The 14,569-nt window shown below is 38.0% G+C and overlaps 1 protein-coding gene across 4 annotated transcripts in view; it reads left to right on the top strand.

Annotated features, from left to right (window-relative positions):
* The first annotated feature begins 2,875 nt into the window (after window positions 1–2,875).
* GDAP1L1 (ganglioside induced differentiation associated protein 1 like 1) overlaps window positions 2,876–14,569 on the top strand; it is a 51,438-nt gene continuing 39,744 nt past the window's right edge. For all 4 annotated transcript variants that reach the window (XM_070940018.1, XM_070940019.1, XM_070940017.1 and 1 more), the window contains exon 1: window positions 2,876–3,055. In XM_070940018.1, coding sequence (XP_070796119.1) covers window positions 2,876–3,055 — 180 coding nt within the window. The remainder of the gene's footprint in view (window positions 3,056–14,569) is intronic.

Below are 14,569 nucleotides of genomic sequence, written 5' to 3'. Positions count from 1 at the left end.
TTTTAATCTGGGATATCTGGTAGTCCACATGAGGATGTGTGATACATATACTTTCTCTATGGGGTCTATGACAGCTCATCAGGGCCAACTCACCACAGCTAACTCACTGTGGGATGACTCGCTGCAGGCCAACTCACCATGGGACAAGAACAACTCAACAAGGCACACATTACACTAATATTGAAGAAACAGTGGAATAGAATCATAAAGAAAAGATGCCAAAGGAAGGACAAAATGAAATGTGAATGACAAAAATTACAACAATTTTTAAATTATTTTAAATAATTAAACTGAATTGTTGAATAGTCCCACTGGGAGTTGGCCATGGTAAGTTGACTGGTGAGTTGACTGCAATGAGTTGTCCCATTCCGTTCCCTATGATCCATATAATTCCCTTGATAATTTTGGTTTATGGCCAATAGATGAATGGGAAACAATTTCTGAGGATTATTGCCAAGTTAGACAATTGTTATTTTAAGGGGAAAAAAATTACAACTAATCTAGTCTGAATCACCTCCTGTCTTGACTACTGCAGTGTGCTTTACATAGGGCTGCCCTGGAAGCTTCAGTTGGTTCAAAATGAGGCAGCCTATATGGTTCTGTACAAGTCTAGATTTGCACATGTGTCAACTCTCTTGCGTTCATTGCTGCTTTGCTTTCAGGTCCAATCAAGGTTCTGGTTGTCACCTTTAAAGCCCTGCATGGCTTGGGAACAAGTAATTGGAAGGGCTGTCTTTTCCCACTTACAACCACCTGACCCACCCGAGCAGAGACTTAGTGTATGTCACTGGTTCCCTCCATTAAGGAGGTCCATCTAATGCAGGGTCTCCAACCTTGGCAACTTTAAGACTTGTGGACTTCAACTCCCAGAATTCCTCAGCCAGCAAGTTGCCAAGGTTGGAGACCCCTGATCTAATGGGCCCAAGAAGGAGCATCTTCTCCATGGTAGTTCCCTCCCTGTGGAACACCATCCCCACAGAGATTAGACTGGCCCCCACCTTGATACTCTTTCAAAAGGCCCTGAAGACATGGTTTTGCCCATGGACCTGGGCCCCCTAGGGTAATATAGAGAACATCTGGATTTATTCAGTTTTGTATTGGGGATGTTATTTCTTTGAGTTATCATGAATGAGTGGGTGGCCATGCAATTTTTAAAAAAATAATTAAAATAACATCCCAAATAGAAAACCAGTTTGATGTACTGGTTAAGGCATCAGGCAAGAATCCAGGAGACCATGAGATCTAGTTCCCCCTTAGTCAGAAAACCAGGTGGATGATCTTAGGTCAGTCACTTTCTTTTACTTCTAGGAATAAGGCAGTGAAGTGGTAAACCACTTCCATGATTTTGGCATGAAAACTGCAGGGACTAATCCACACAGTCTCTAGGAGTCAAGAACGACTTGAAAGCACAAAATATGTCCTGAATAAATTGGGATTACCAAGTTATGACTAAGCAGACATTAAGATGGATTGTTGAAACCAGGCCCTGAAGGTTCTCCCTTCTGCATCTGAAATAAGACATGGATTGATGAGAAAAAGATAAACACCCTCTTTCGTTTTGAATAGTGCAGCCATATTAAACTATAACTCCCATCCTCCCCAGGCAAGTATGAGCATTAATAGTACTTCTGAAATGAGAGAAACTTTCAGTTAAGGACTCTGTACTAGCCCAGTATTATTTTTTTACTCTTTGATGTTTGCTTATTAGAAGGTAAGGTATTTTTTAAAGCCTACCAGTTTTGATTCATATAGCTAACTATGACCACAATACAGTTAGTATTTATCACATTAATAATATCAATTATCTCGCTTTTTAGTTAAGATGAAAGTCATTCTACAAGTGCTGAGTCAGATGCCTCCAGAAGTTTTGAAGCAGGTTTCTTCCCCCAAAACTTTAACCTTAGACTGTCTACTGTTGACTTCACCCCATTCCTAAGAGGTCTGTAAGGGGCATGCATAAGCACACCAGCGTGCCTACCCTCCCTGTCCTAATGTTTTCTTTTATTCATATCCTTTTCATGTATCTATAATTATGTTTACACTTGTATCTGTCATAAAATACATGCTTGATGAAAAACAAATTTTTAAAAAATTAAATGATATAAAAGAAATAACTATTCTTAGTTCTTTCTTCTTTTCCTCCAATTCATGATCCATTGCCTCTAAGAATGGAGATTCCATTTAACTTGCATGGCTGGCAATTGGTGAGAATGTATTGTTGAGAAGTTCTTACATAAAAGCTCATGCAACTAGAGTCCTAATCATTCTTATACAGAACTTGAAATCGGACTATTAAAAAAAAAACCTTACAAAATTACATTGCAACTTAGCCAGACAGCATAATTTTCTCATTAAGCAGAAAGTATCCATAATCTGAATATTCAGTCTTCAGTGTCAGACATCAGGATTCTGAATCAGGTCAGAACAGTAGAATGAGATCCTACATTTCCAACAGTTCTATTTATTTGGACCACCTGCTTATTCAGACATGTTAATCTACACCCTCCACAAGTCATTTTGACCAAAGAAGGCTTAAAGAAATGCACTCTCTCCAGTTGTGTGTTGACTCCCTCGTCTGTCGCCAGGTGGCAGAGAGAGTCTATTGTGTTGTGATTGGTACAATGCAGCGCATCAGTGTTCCTTCACTGCATCCTTTTCATGGTTGTATAGGAGTGTAGAGAGCACCGCTTCACTCAGAGCGGTGCTGCTTTGAATCTTGCTGACCTGGGCTCCCTATGCCAGTTCAGACAGAGTAATGAAATTCCACCCTCTTGGCTCCGACAACAAAGGTATTTCTATGAGCCCATCGGATGGTCTGACCACACAGCAGCTGCAGCTTTCTTTTTCTTCTCTTCTTCCGTAATCTGGGGCTGTCATGGCGACTCCCAACAATATTACTGCCACAAACTGCAGCTGGTGGCCCATTTCAGCACTGGAGAATGATGCAGGCAAATCCATGGAGGTTGAGGAGAATCAGGATCCGACACACCCTGCCTTCAGGTCCAAGGACAGGCTGGTTCTGTATCACTGGACCCAATCCTTCAGCTCACAGAAGGTAAAATGTTTTGCTGGACTGAAGAAGGGCTTGCTAGCCTAATACGATTCCCTTCACATTCTAGGGTGTTAAGATTATGAGGCTGGGGCAGGGTGGGATGGAGGGAAGCTGGTTGTTGTTGTTGTTTCCTGGGGGAACAGTTGAAGCAAATGTCTACGTTTGGTCTCTGTGTTTTTACCATTGCAACAATATTTGCCAAATGTGGGTGGAAGGGAGCGAATGTGTCTTTGTCTGATTTGCAGGTCAGATTTCCATGATGTATTTGGAGAAGCTTTTGTTGGTCAGCTTGTTTGTTTAGGCTTCTGAATGAATGGGAAGAGAGAGAGAACAGCATAGAAAAATGAATAATTTGCAGGTAAAGGAATGGAGGCAGGCAGGTTAGGGCTGGAGATTCTGTATTTATTTGTGAAAGGGTCACATTATCCCCAACCAACTCTTTACTTCTGACACTGCAGTACTTGTAAGTGCCAGCCTTTTTCTTAGACCCAAAAGCAAAATCTGCTCTTGAAGCGATTTGTTCAGCTATTCTTTTGTTACAAATGTTGAAACTAGAAGCATTTGCCTTTGGGAATCCTGACCTTTATTTTGCACAGCCATGCGTATCCGGCATACTGCAGCCATTTCACTGGGATTTGTAATATATCAGAGCTGCATAAATATATTTATGCAAAGGGGCAGTTTTGTCCAAATATGAGGTTGCTCCTTTCCTCCTACAATAGGCTTGTGCTTTGGAGGGAAGGGGCCAGCAGGCACCAGAGAAACGTTTGGACCCGTGATTTGTAAGGACTGTTTTGTACTTCCTGCGCTTCAAAAACAACCTAGGTGTTGTCTTCTTTTATCTCAGAGAATTTTGCCTCTTTTTCGTACATTATAAAACATCTTCGTTCAAAGATTTTCTTAAGGTCTTTGTCTCTGTGTCTGGGAAGGAAACGGTTAAGGAGCTACTCATACATGCTTTTCTACAACTAATGTAGAATTAGCCCCACCTCTGTCAGAATTGATGGGGCTCCAGAGACAGCAGATTGAACAATTAAAGAGACAGTACTAAACAGGCACCACTGATTTCTGACAGGCCTTCCTCTACACACACACACACACACACACACACACACACACACACACACACACACACACGTAGGGATGATACATATGTGCATTTCTCTGTGTGTTTCTTTTTAATTGCTTGCCAAGAATTCTCTCTGTTCTGAAAAGCAGATGTTGAGTTCCTGATGAAATCTTGGATTATGCTGCATAAATATGATATATGTAGTATATAATATGGATTCAGACTGTGTTTCAGATTAGAGTTCTCTTTATTTAATTGCATGAACAACATTACAAGAAAAGAAGTCCTATTCTTTTAGCAGCCTATGAGTGCAAATGTTACATCCTGAAGAATGGGAACATTTGAAGATCTTTCTTTGTCATTCCCCCACCCACCCTTCACCCCTTCAGGGTGTCTGCTAATGAAAGCAACAGATTATGTATGGGGGCTGCAGACAGATAATCTGAAAAAATCTATGAAATAATAAATCCCACAAAATTTCTTCCTTGTTTCAGTACCATGGCCAGGGCAAAAAAATGAAGTTTTCAGTACTTAAAACGATGCTCTCTAACAAATTTTAAAAAACCTTTCTGTAGAAACAATCAATACATGCAGAAAGAGAGATGGGGGGAGGAGACGGGAGGGAGGAAGGGTGGGGGGAAGGAGAGAGAAAGAGAATATGTTTGTATAGCTGATTCCCTATAGATTGTTCCCACATATGGCAGCTGAATTTTTGTCTCAAAAATGTTTGGTTTCTACAACCTCCAAACCCAATGCCAGTGACAAAAAATAAGCTATTCCAATGATTTTAGAACCATAATATTTATTTAAACATTTTATACTTTGTGGGTGTACAATCTAACTTGTGGAATATATATTTTGGAGTTAAAGAACTTGGAAAGAAATATGGCTACAAATAATGAGCTAGTTTTGTACATACAGGAATTATAAAAAAAAAAAAAAAAAGACTTGAGCTTTGTCATCTGAAAAGCCCCAACACTGTTACATGCCAAAAACATTTAGCAAGCTTTCAGGGAATTCCAGTAAATTTAGAACCAGGATTTAAAAACAAGAAATTTGGTTTCATGGTTTCAGTTTCTTTTCATAGTAAATGCCACATTCATAAGTAAACAAGATGGGGTGTGCTGTGTTCAGGTACATAGTGCAAAGCTATAGAGAAATGGGCCAAGGAATATTTCCTGTGTCCACATATATAAGAACAAGGAATAGTGGGTATAAGTTAGAGTTACCTAGATTGTCTTTAAATATAAGGAAAAACTTTCTGATAGTAATATCTCTATAACAGTGTAATAATCTGCTATGGAGGCTGTGGGTTCTCCATCTCTGGAGATTTTAAAGTAGAACTTGGCCAGTCACCTCTTATGCCTGGTTTAATTGATTTCCCTATATATGCCTTATGGGCCCTTCCAACCCTACTATGTTATGATTCTATAGGAGCTGTGCTGTACCAGAACAAAACATTATCTTATACAACAGTTTGCAGCAACCAGACGCCAATCAGTAACTCCCAAAGATAATGCAACTACAACAGTACCACATTTGTTTATATTCCCTGACAATGGATATTGAAACTTTTAGTGCCCTCCATATGAAAAGTATATAACCATTATCACCAGCATCTGTTTACCCTGTGTTCCTCATGCCTTTAAAGCCATCCAAATTAGTGTCTATCCTTATATCTTGTGCTATGGAATTCCATATTTTAATTATGAATTATGAAATTCCCATTATCTAACTTCATTGCATGATAGTGACAATAGTTACATATTTCCTTTCCTCTGGCAGTTCAGTGGAACCTAGACAGTGTGTGGGATTTTACCTCCCAAAGAATCCACCTCCCCAAAGCAGGTTAGGTTGAGAGAGAGCAACTGGCCCAAAGTCAGTCATATCCTTCTATGGGGCAAGCCCAATGTCCCAATCCACATCTGAAACAATATTCCATTAATGGATGCCCTATGCACTAGGAAAGAATCTAATTTTTCTCTCTACATAAGTGTTTCTCAACCTTGGCAACTTTAAGATGTGTGGACTTCAACTACCAGAATTGGAAATGAGAGTTGAAATCTACACATATTGAAGTTGTTAAGGTTCAGAAACATTGCTCTACATCATACATAAGTTTATAAATCTATATTGTTAACCCAGTGGTGAAATCCAATTTTTTTTTTACTACCGGTTCTGTGGGCGTGGCTTGGTGGGCATGGCAGGGGAAGGATACTGCAAAATCTCCATTCCCACCCCACTCCAGGGGAAGGATATTGCAAAATCTCCATTCCCACCCTACTCTGGGGCCAGCCAGAGGTGGTATTTGCTGGTTCTCCGAACTACTCAAAATTTCCGTTACCGGTTCTCCAGAACCTGTCAGAACGTGCTGGATTTCACCCCTGTGTTAGCCCCTTGAGGCAGACCAGATCAGGAAACAAACTCTGAAAGTACTACAAAAATTCTATTGTTGTAGGAAACCTGGCAGAGATTCTCTTTATTTCCCTCTTATACTGAAGAGAGTCAAAGGCAAGCTATTCCCAAGCGTCTTCCTCAGCTCTCCTGTCTTTTCAGGCTAATTAGATGTCTTTGTAGTGGCTGACATATATTCTCTTCAAGGCTATCTCCATACTCCACTGCACCTTTTATGTCTTCTTAACTTGCCTTTCTTCTTGATTGAAAAAAATCTTCAAATTGTAACATTTCTTCACAAAAATCCCAAACATTGTAACTTTTCTCCACAGAATTCTCTAATCTTTTAACTATTTTGCTAGTGATTTATTTATTTACTTATTTATTTCTTCTCCATGAATAGAATAAAATAGAATAGAATTTTTTATTGGCCAAGTGTGATTGGACAAGGAATTTGTCTTGGTGCATATGCTTTCTTTTTCATAAAAGAAAAGAAACGTTCATCAAGAACGTATTTGGTTCCATCCTTTGAAACTTCTTCAGTCTTACAATATCATTGCTGAGAGGCAATTACAGAATACTAGTATGTTGTGTATTGTCTTTGTAGATTTATAGGCTTTACAGTACAGTTGCTGCTGTAGTGGTCTCCAGTGTGGAATTTACATTTATCAAAGTAGCCTAATACTATTATCTAGGAACACATCAAGATAGGTTCCTTGGCCATTTTCTGCTAGCCATTTCATGACCCACTGATATCTATAGATAGGAGTTCTTACCCCGATGTGCATCAGTTTATTTTGCTTCAATTGCATTGACTTTAAAATGTTGATGTCTGTTCTTCTTGTTAAAGTATTCTTGTTGGTCCATGTTTTTTTTTTTTGTTTTTGGATATACATCAATATGATTATATGAACAGTGAGGCATCTGGGTATCATTCCTGTTGGTCCATGTTTTAATCACCCTAAAATAATCATTGTGTACACCTGACAAAGATGTTTCCAGGACACATCCTTGTGGATCCCAGTATTAGTATATTTCCAGTTAAAAAATTATTTATTCCTACTCTCTGTTTTGTAATCAGTCATTCATAAGAGAATGTCTCCTTTTACTCCATGAAGTTACATTTGTTTAGATGAAGCCTTTGAACACTTTAGTGGAAATACTCAAACTGCCATATAAAGGAGTTGTGAGAAAGGGCTTATGTTTACAGAGATCATGTTAATTTTGCTTTGGCAAAATTTATCTCACTTGTTTGAAAAAGGCTTTCGACCAAGTCACCCAGAACAGAAATTAAGCTGTATGTTCCAAAATCTCCCAGAAATCTTTTTAAAATAGTCAGCTTACAATATTTGAGATTTCTGATACAGCACCATATTGTTGAAGATCGGCACTTTCATATTAGAGTTCCTTTAGAACTCTTAAATGGTTCATCTGGACTTGTTGTTCAGTGGTGAACAGGCAGTGAGTATAGTTCTGCGAATTGATGGCTTATAGACTATAGCAGGGGTCTCCAATCTTGGCAACTTTAAGCCTGGTGGATTCAACTCCCATTCAATTCTGGGAGTTAAAGTCTGTCAGGCTTAAAGTTGCCAAGGTTGGAGACCCCTGGACTATTAGCAACTCTTTTACAGAATACACAGATCATGTGGGGTAAATAGCATCAATGTTTCTGATTCTTTCTGTTTTTTCCCCAAAAATACCTGAAAAACTCTGGTAGGTTTCTTCATGGTGGAAAATTAAGAATTAAACATTGCTTTTCTCTTAGAGCGTGCCAACTTAATAAAATAGAGCTCAAAAGTATTGATTACTCCAGTCTAGTGTTGTTAATATATCAGCTGCCCACACCCCAATAATTATGGGTACACTTTTTAAAAAGCAGTTTTTTAGTCATATGAAAGTTTCCAGATCTTTATTTGTACTATAAAACTTAGATTCCCTAAGATTATCAGTTTAGGTAGTGGTATTATTTTACACCTTCTATGACAAAAAGAAAGAAATAATTATTTTAATTTCTTTGAAATCTCCTTATCCTCCTTCTCATCCAGTGTTCCAACTGTTTCAAGCTTTTTGAAGTTTTAATCTTGTTTTATTGTTGATATTTATTAAACCAGCAATATGCTTCTTGTTGTAATGCTTTTCTTTGGTAAATGTTTAAAGTTCTTCATGCTACTTTCAGTGAAGAAAAACCTTTCTCTTTTCTCATTAACTATTTCCTTATTAATGTTTATATATTGTGCTAAAATCCTCTTGGATTTGATAATATAGTTTCTGATTTGTAATGGACATCTTAGCTGAGCTTCTGCATTTTCAGGCCTCATATCTCCCTTATTTCATTCTCTTTCTTATGATTAAATATTTGGTTCATGTGAAATATATCTGTATCCAGTACTATATATCTATATCATGTCTGTCTGTCTGTCTGTCTGTCTGTCTGTCTGTCTGTCTGTCTGTCTGTCTGTCTATCTATCTATCTATCTATCTATCTATCTATCTATCTATCTATCTATCTACACACACACATATACACAACACATACACATAGATCAGTGGTGGGATTTTACTGGTTCTACCCAGTTTGGGCGAACCAGTAGCGGTGGCGGCGGGAGGCTCCGCCCACCTGCCCGGACATAATCATGGACGCTCTGCGCATGTGTAGAAGGCTCTGCGCATATGCAGAGGTGGCACACACACGCTCTCACAGTTCCAAAACAGTAGTGAAGGTAAGTGAATATCACTATTGACATAGATACAGTATTACCTTGGAGAGGGTGTTGATGGTGGTAACAATTCTGAGTCAAAATCTGCCTCTTTTGAACTTTTTAGTTTGCTTGACAAACATGGCCTTTGATGCACATAGCTACAAAATTTCCATATAGCTTACCTATATCAGATTAATTCTACATCCTGTCTTTCCTCCAGGAGATGTAAGTGGCACACACAGCACTCTTTTTTCCATTTCTTTCCCAAACATGTTTGGGTTGAGAAACTGACCCAATACATTTTCTTGATTGAGGATGGTCTTAAAAGTGGATCTCCTTGGCTCCAGTCCAACATCTTAACTGGTATATCATAGTGACTCCACAGAATTTGTATCCAGAACTGACTGTGAATGCTTTTACATATCCATGGGTCTTGACACCCTCTGCAAACACATGCTGCTATGTTGCCTCACTGCTGACACTTTATTTGCCTATGTAGTCATTTTGTGTGCCATCCATCTGATCAGTGGAAGGGGCAAAAGAAGAGAGCCAAGTACTGTCCCACCCATCCCATCCCATCCTCACTATTTCCACTCCTGTTGTGAGAAGATTGTGTCATTGCCCCTCCCCTCAGCAATTAGTTTCTGCATGCAAAACCACCCATTGAAGCAGCTGGAAGGATGGGCGAAACTTTGGGAGGGGGAGATAAACTGGTGCATGGGGAGGGTGGACAACAGTACCAAAACAGTGGGTATAACTGGGTGACCAAAGCCCTAACCTTTTTTACATGTTTGCAACATGTGTGCCACACATTAAAAAAGGATGGCTTCATCAGCCAATCATGTCCACCATTTTGAATCTGATGAAATGCCACTGCCTTTGGCTGCAGAAAGTAGAAGGCAGCTCCTTAGAGCCAGAATAAAACAGGATGCCTAGAGGTAGGATGAAACTCAATTGCGTACCCTGAAGGTCCAGAGGAAAAACTGGAAAACTATCTCGGTGGCCATTCCCTTGAAACTAGAGTTGAACTCATGATTAATTGTCTCAGTTTCCCAAATTACACCCAAGATCCACAGCATTGTGAGAGCCTATGAGGGATGGAAGGAACATTTCCTGCAAGTGGAAGAAGCCACATTCTTGCTGTCTCCTCTACACAATGTTACACTCCCATTCCTGTATAAAATTCCCCATTTGCTTCTGTTGTTCACTCATTCTGGATTCTATACAGTATTAATTAACATATTGATAGCTATTTGGATAGCTATTTGGATTTTCAAGCTGTAAATTCTTCATTTCCCTGCTTAATTTTTTTAAATCCATAATTTCCAGTTAGGTTGGAAAAAATGAGATTAAAGTCCCTGAGGAAATTTTATCATAGCTTTGTTGTATAATATTCTTCATGAACATTATTAGCTAATTTGTGATACCTGAATTAATATGTTTTGGACAATTATTTTATTTATTAACTAGTTTAGTTTGAAAACAAATTAGTATGTACTACATATTATTTTGATTTGGATATTCCTAAATCGCCACAACTACTCCCTTCCTTTCCGGTTTTGGTGCCATCAACAGCATAATGTTCAAAGATGTAGAACGAATCATAAAAGTGTTAGGATAAAGCACTAATGACAGTCTCATTCATAGCAGTTTGCACAAAGCTATGTTGTGAATATGCAAATGCTTTTCTTGTAATCAGTAGAAAAACGGCAGATCTGATCTGGTTGCAAACATTTCTCTCACTGGGCAGAAATTTTAGTAATGGGCTGCACAGAGAATGGATATATTTATTATTATGTATTTATTGATTTATCAAATTTATGTGGCTATCCATCCATTTCTCAAAACTCTGGACAGTGAATAAAGTCAAACATCATTAATGGTGCATTGGTATATTTGCTAGAGATACCATTTGCCTACAAGAAAGAATTGGTGGTGCCACAAAATAATAGAAAATGAAGAAGTTAAAGTGCTCTGAGACTTTTAGAATTTGAACAGAGAAGCACCTGCCACAAAACACCCCAGACTTAATTGTCCATAAGACAAAAAATCTGGATAGTGGATGTGGCAGTCACTGGAAACAGCAGAATAGAAGAAAAGGTATTGGAGAAAACCACAATATATAAAAATCTGCAAACAGAAGTAGAATAATTATGGCAAAAGAAAGCAAATATAGTATCAATAGTATTAGCCATACTGGGCGTAATCCCAAAACATCTGGAGCATCACTTGAATACTACTTCATTGGCACTGGAAAAAATCATCATCAGTCAATTGCAAAAGACAGTTTTATTTGGAACAGCTTACGATCTGTAATAATACTATTATTATTATTATATAAACAACAATATCTGCTTGTCTCAGGTCCTTGGGAAGGACTTGATAGGTGGACAAAAATGCCAAATCCAGTCTAAACATCTAGTTGACTGTTCAACCAACCATAATAATAATATTAGAAATTTTGAGACAAAGGCAAAGAGATCTACTGAAAGGAAAAAAAAATGTACACAGCTGTAAGATAAGTGTTCCTAGCTTAGTAACAATATTTATAAAAAGATCTTAGAACAGTAACTAATTGCAAACTTTATGCGTCAGCAGTGTGAAAAAAGACAAAGGCAGTGCAAGCCTGCAACACCAAAATAATGTTTTTTAAATCATAGGAAGTGTATGCATTGCATCCATGTTTAGGTTTCAGAGAAACTGAAGAAGTTTGGGGATGGGCAATGAGGCTGATAAGGGACTAAAACTTCCTATGAGAGAGATGAAAAAGTGGAGATATGATAACCCTCTTCAAATACCTGAAAGAATGTCAAGACAAGTTCTGTATCATCTCAGTGTACCAAAGTATAATGGATTTAAGTAGATTCTGTCTGAATGTCAGGAAAATCTTCCTAACAAAACACTTCCACAATGTAGCCTATTACTCCAAGGTGGGCTCCCCTCCAATGTAAGAGCATTCATCTATCAGAGATGCTTCTTTCACTAGGAGGCTGGGCTTGATTACTTAAATGGCCCCTTCCAGTTCTAGGTTTCTTCTATTATTCTAAAATTTAGTTTGTCATTGTTCACATTTTCTAATGCTGTATTCCACTTAATGTGAGTAAAGGTAATGAATGAGAACCTGCCATTTCAAGAAGTGCTGTCAATTTTTTGAGGAAACAAGTTGCTGGCATCTAAATATCATACATACGTGTAAAATTTTTAAAAATCCAGAAGAATATAAATAAAGATTAAAATGAACTGAGGGATTTTTATCAGTTTAAGAAATTCAGAAGAATCCTGCTGGAGCCAATCAAGTACCATCTTGTCCACAACGTATATTTAGGGCTGGTAAATATTTCAAAAAAGCCCTCAAAGAGATAATAAGTTTCTCCCATTAGTTTCATAGCTATACTTTTGGGAGGACCAAAAAGTCCATTTATCTGTCATGAACAATAGCTATTAAGGCTCTGGTCCTCCACAATTTGGCTAAGACCTTTCAAAGCAGCAAATTTCCATAATTTAACTATGTACTAGAAATAGTTTTGTTCATCATTTGAGTTTCATGCCAGCCGTGTTATAGTACGCAAGTATTGCCAAAGGAAACTGAATGAGGTTCTACTTGAAAAATGTACTTCAATTTTACTTTGGTGCAGAACAGGGGTGAAATGCTCCCGGTTCGGACCAGATCGCCCGATCCGGTAGCGATGGAGGCGGGTGGTTCGGAGAACCGGTAGCAAAAATCCCTGCCTCCCCCCCTCCATTTGCCCAGCTGAGCCACACAATCATCAAAGACTTTTTAAAATTATTTTTAAAAGCATTTTTTCTACACCCTCTTTGGCCGAAGAGGTTATAGAAAAAATGCTTTTAAAAGTAAAAACAAAGCCTCTGCTGATCAGGCAAGTCAGCTGGGATTGTCAGAGGCTTTAAAAGCATTTTTTAAACCACCTCTTCAGCCGAAGAGGTTGTAAAAAAATGGTTTTAAAAGTAAAAAAAAAAAAAGGTTGGCCACGCCCACTCAGTCATATTAACCCTCCACCACCACCAAGCCACGCCCACAGAACCGGTAGTAACAAAATTTACATTTCACCACTGGTGCAGAGCAATATTTCTCAACCTTGGCAACTTTAAAATGTGTGGGAATTCTGGCTTGTGAATTCTCTGAGTTGAAGTTCACACATCTTAAAGTTGCCAAGATTGAGAAACAGTGGAATACAGGAATACAGGGAAGCAGGATGGAATGAATTGTAAAATAAAATAATGGGGTTAGACCCAATAAATACCTCTTTCTCCCATTAAATATGTATGAAACATATCTATTCAATATATAATTACAGGTAATCTCAAAATCAGTACTTCATGGCAATTGTCATCTCTCAATAAGGGAAAAATACAAGGAGGAAAGTGCTTAATTAGTTTCTTTCCCTTAATTATATCCTAAATTGAGAGCTCTGTGTATAAATTAACCACTAATTTTATATGCCTGAATTAATTTTAGCTTTCTAGTAAACTAGCCCCTTATTTCCCATTAAGCAGCTATCATTTTAAAAACATTTGATAAGCATATTTTGTTATCTATACCTTGATATTTTGGACTAAAATAGTCAATGCTACTTATGAATTGCATTCAATGGGGTTTATCCAATACTATCATAGGCTGGTTGCTATGACTGCTTAATACAAATAGAAAAAGTGAAATATTGGAAGTATGCTTAAATGGTTGCCTTTTCATTTTCTTTTGCTTCTGCAGATGCTTCTATTGGTTTTTGTGCCATGTTACAAGGCAGAGATGTATTAAAGTTTCTTAGGATTGTGATGATTATGTTTCCAAATGAAGCCTTGAGAAACCACATTTTCTCTAATTTTACTGGCCCAAATACTGTTAATGTATCATCAGTTTTTGGCCATATCAAAGTCAAGAGGGTCTACAATGAATAGGAATCAGAATGTGAATAGAGAATTAGTAACACATACGTTGTGCATATACAGCAGCATTGAACATGGTCCTTACAAAAGATTTCCATGAATGTTTGAAACCCTCAACTCCTAGAATTCGTAGTTAGCATCTGTCCTAGGAATTTTGAGACTTGACATTTCAAGAAGGTCCTAGATGTTAAAGACTTTTTCTAGAATGTAATCATTTAGTTATTTCTTTTAATTCAATTTGGACATTACCCAACTTCAACTGAATCTGGCCAGTTCACAAATAATAAATTAAAAGCTAATGCAAACCAAACCCAAGATGAGATTTAGACACAATATACAAACAAAAAACAAAAATAACAAGCTGACCAAGGGGCCACAATTGTCTCATCCCAAGATCTGGAAATACAGTCAGATCTTCAAGATGTGGAGTCATGCAGATTTCCACAGGAA

This window comes from Pituophis catenifer, unplaced genomic scaffold, assembly GCF_029215685.1.
Source record: "Pituophis catenifer annectens isolate HBS135680 unplaced genomic scaffold, rPitCat1.0.hap2 SCAF_3, whole genome shotgun sequence".
In the NCBI taxonomy this organism is placed as follows: Eukaryota; Metazoa; Chordata; class Lepidosauria; order Squamata; family Colubridae; genus Pituophis; species Pituophis catenifer.
The sequence above is the reverse complement of the archived record's forward strand: the minus strand, read 5'-3'. Positions and strand labels throughout refer to the sequence as shown.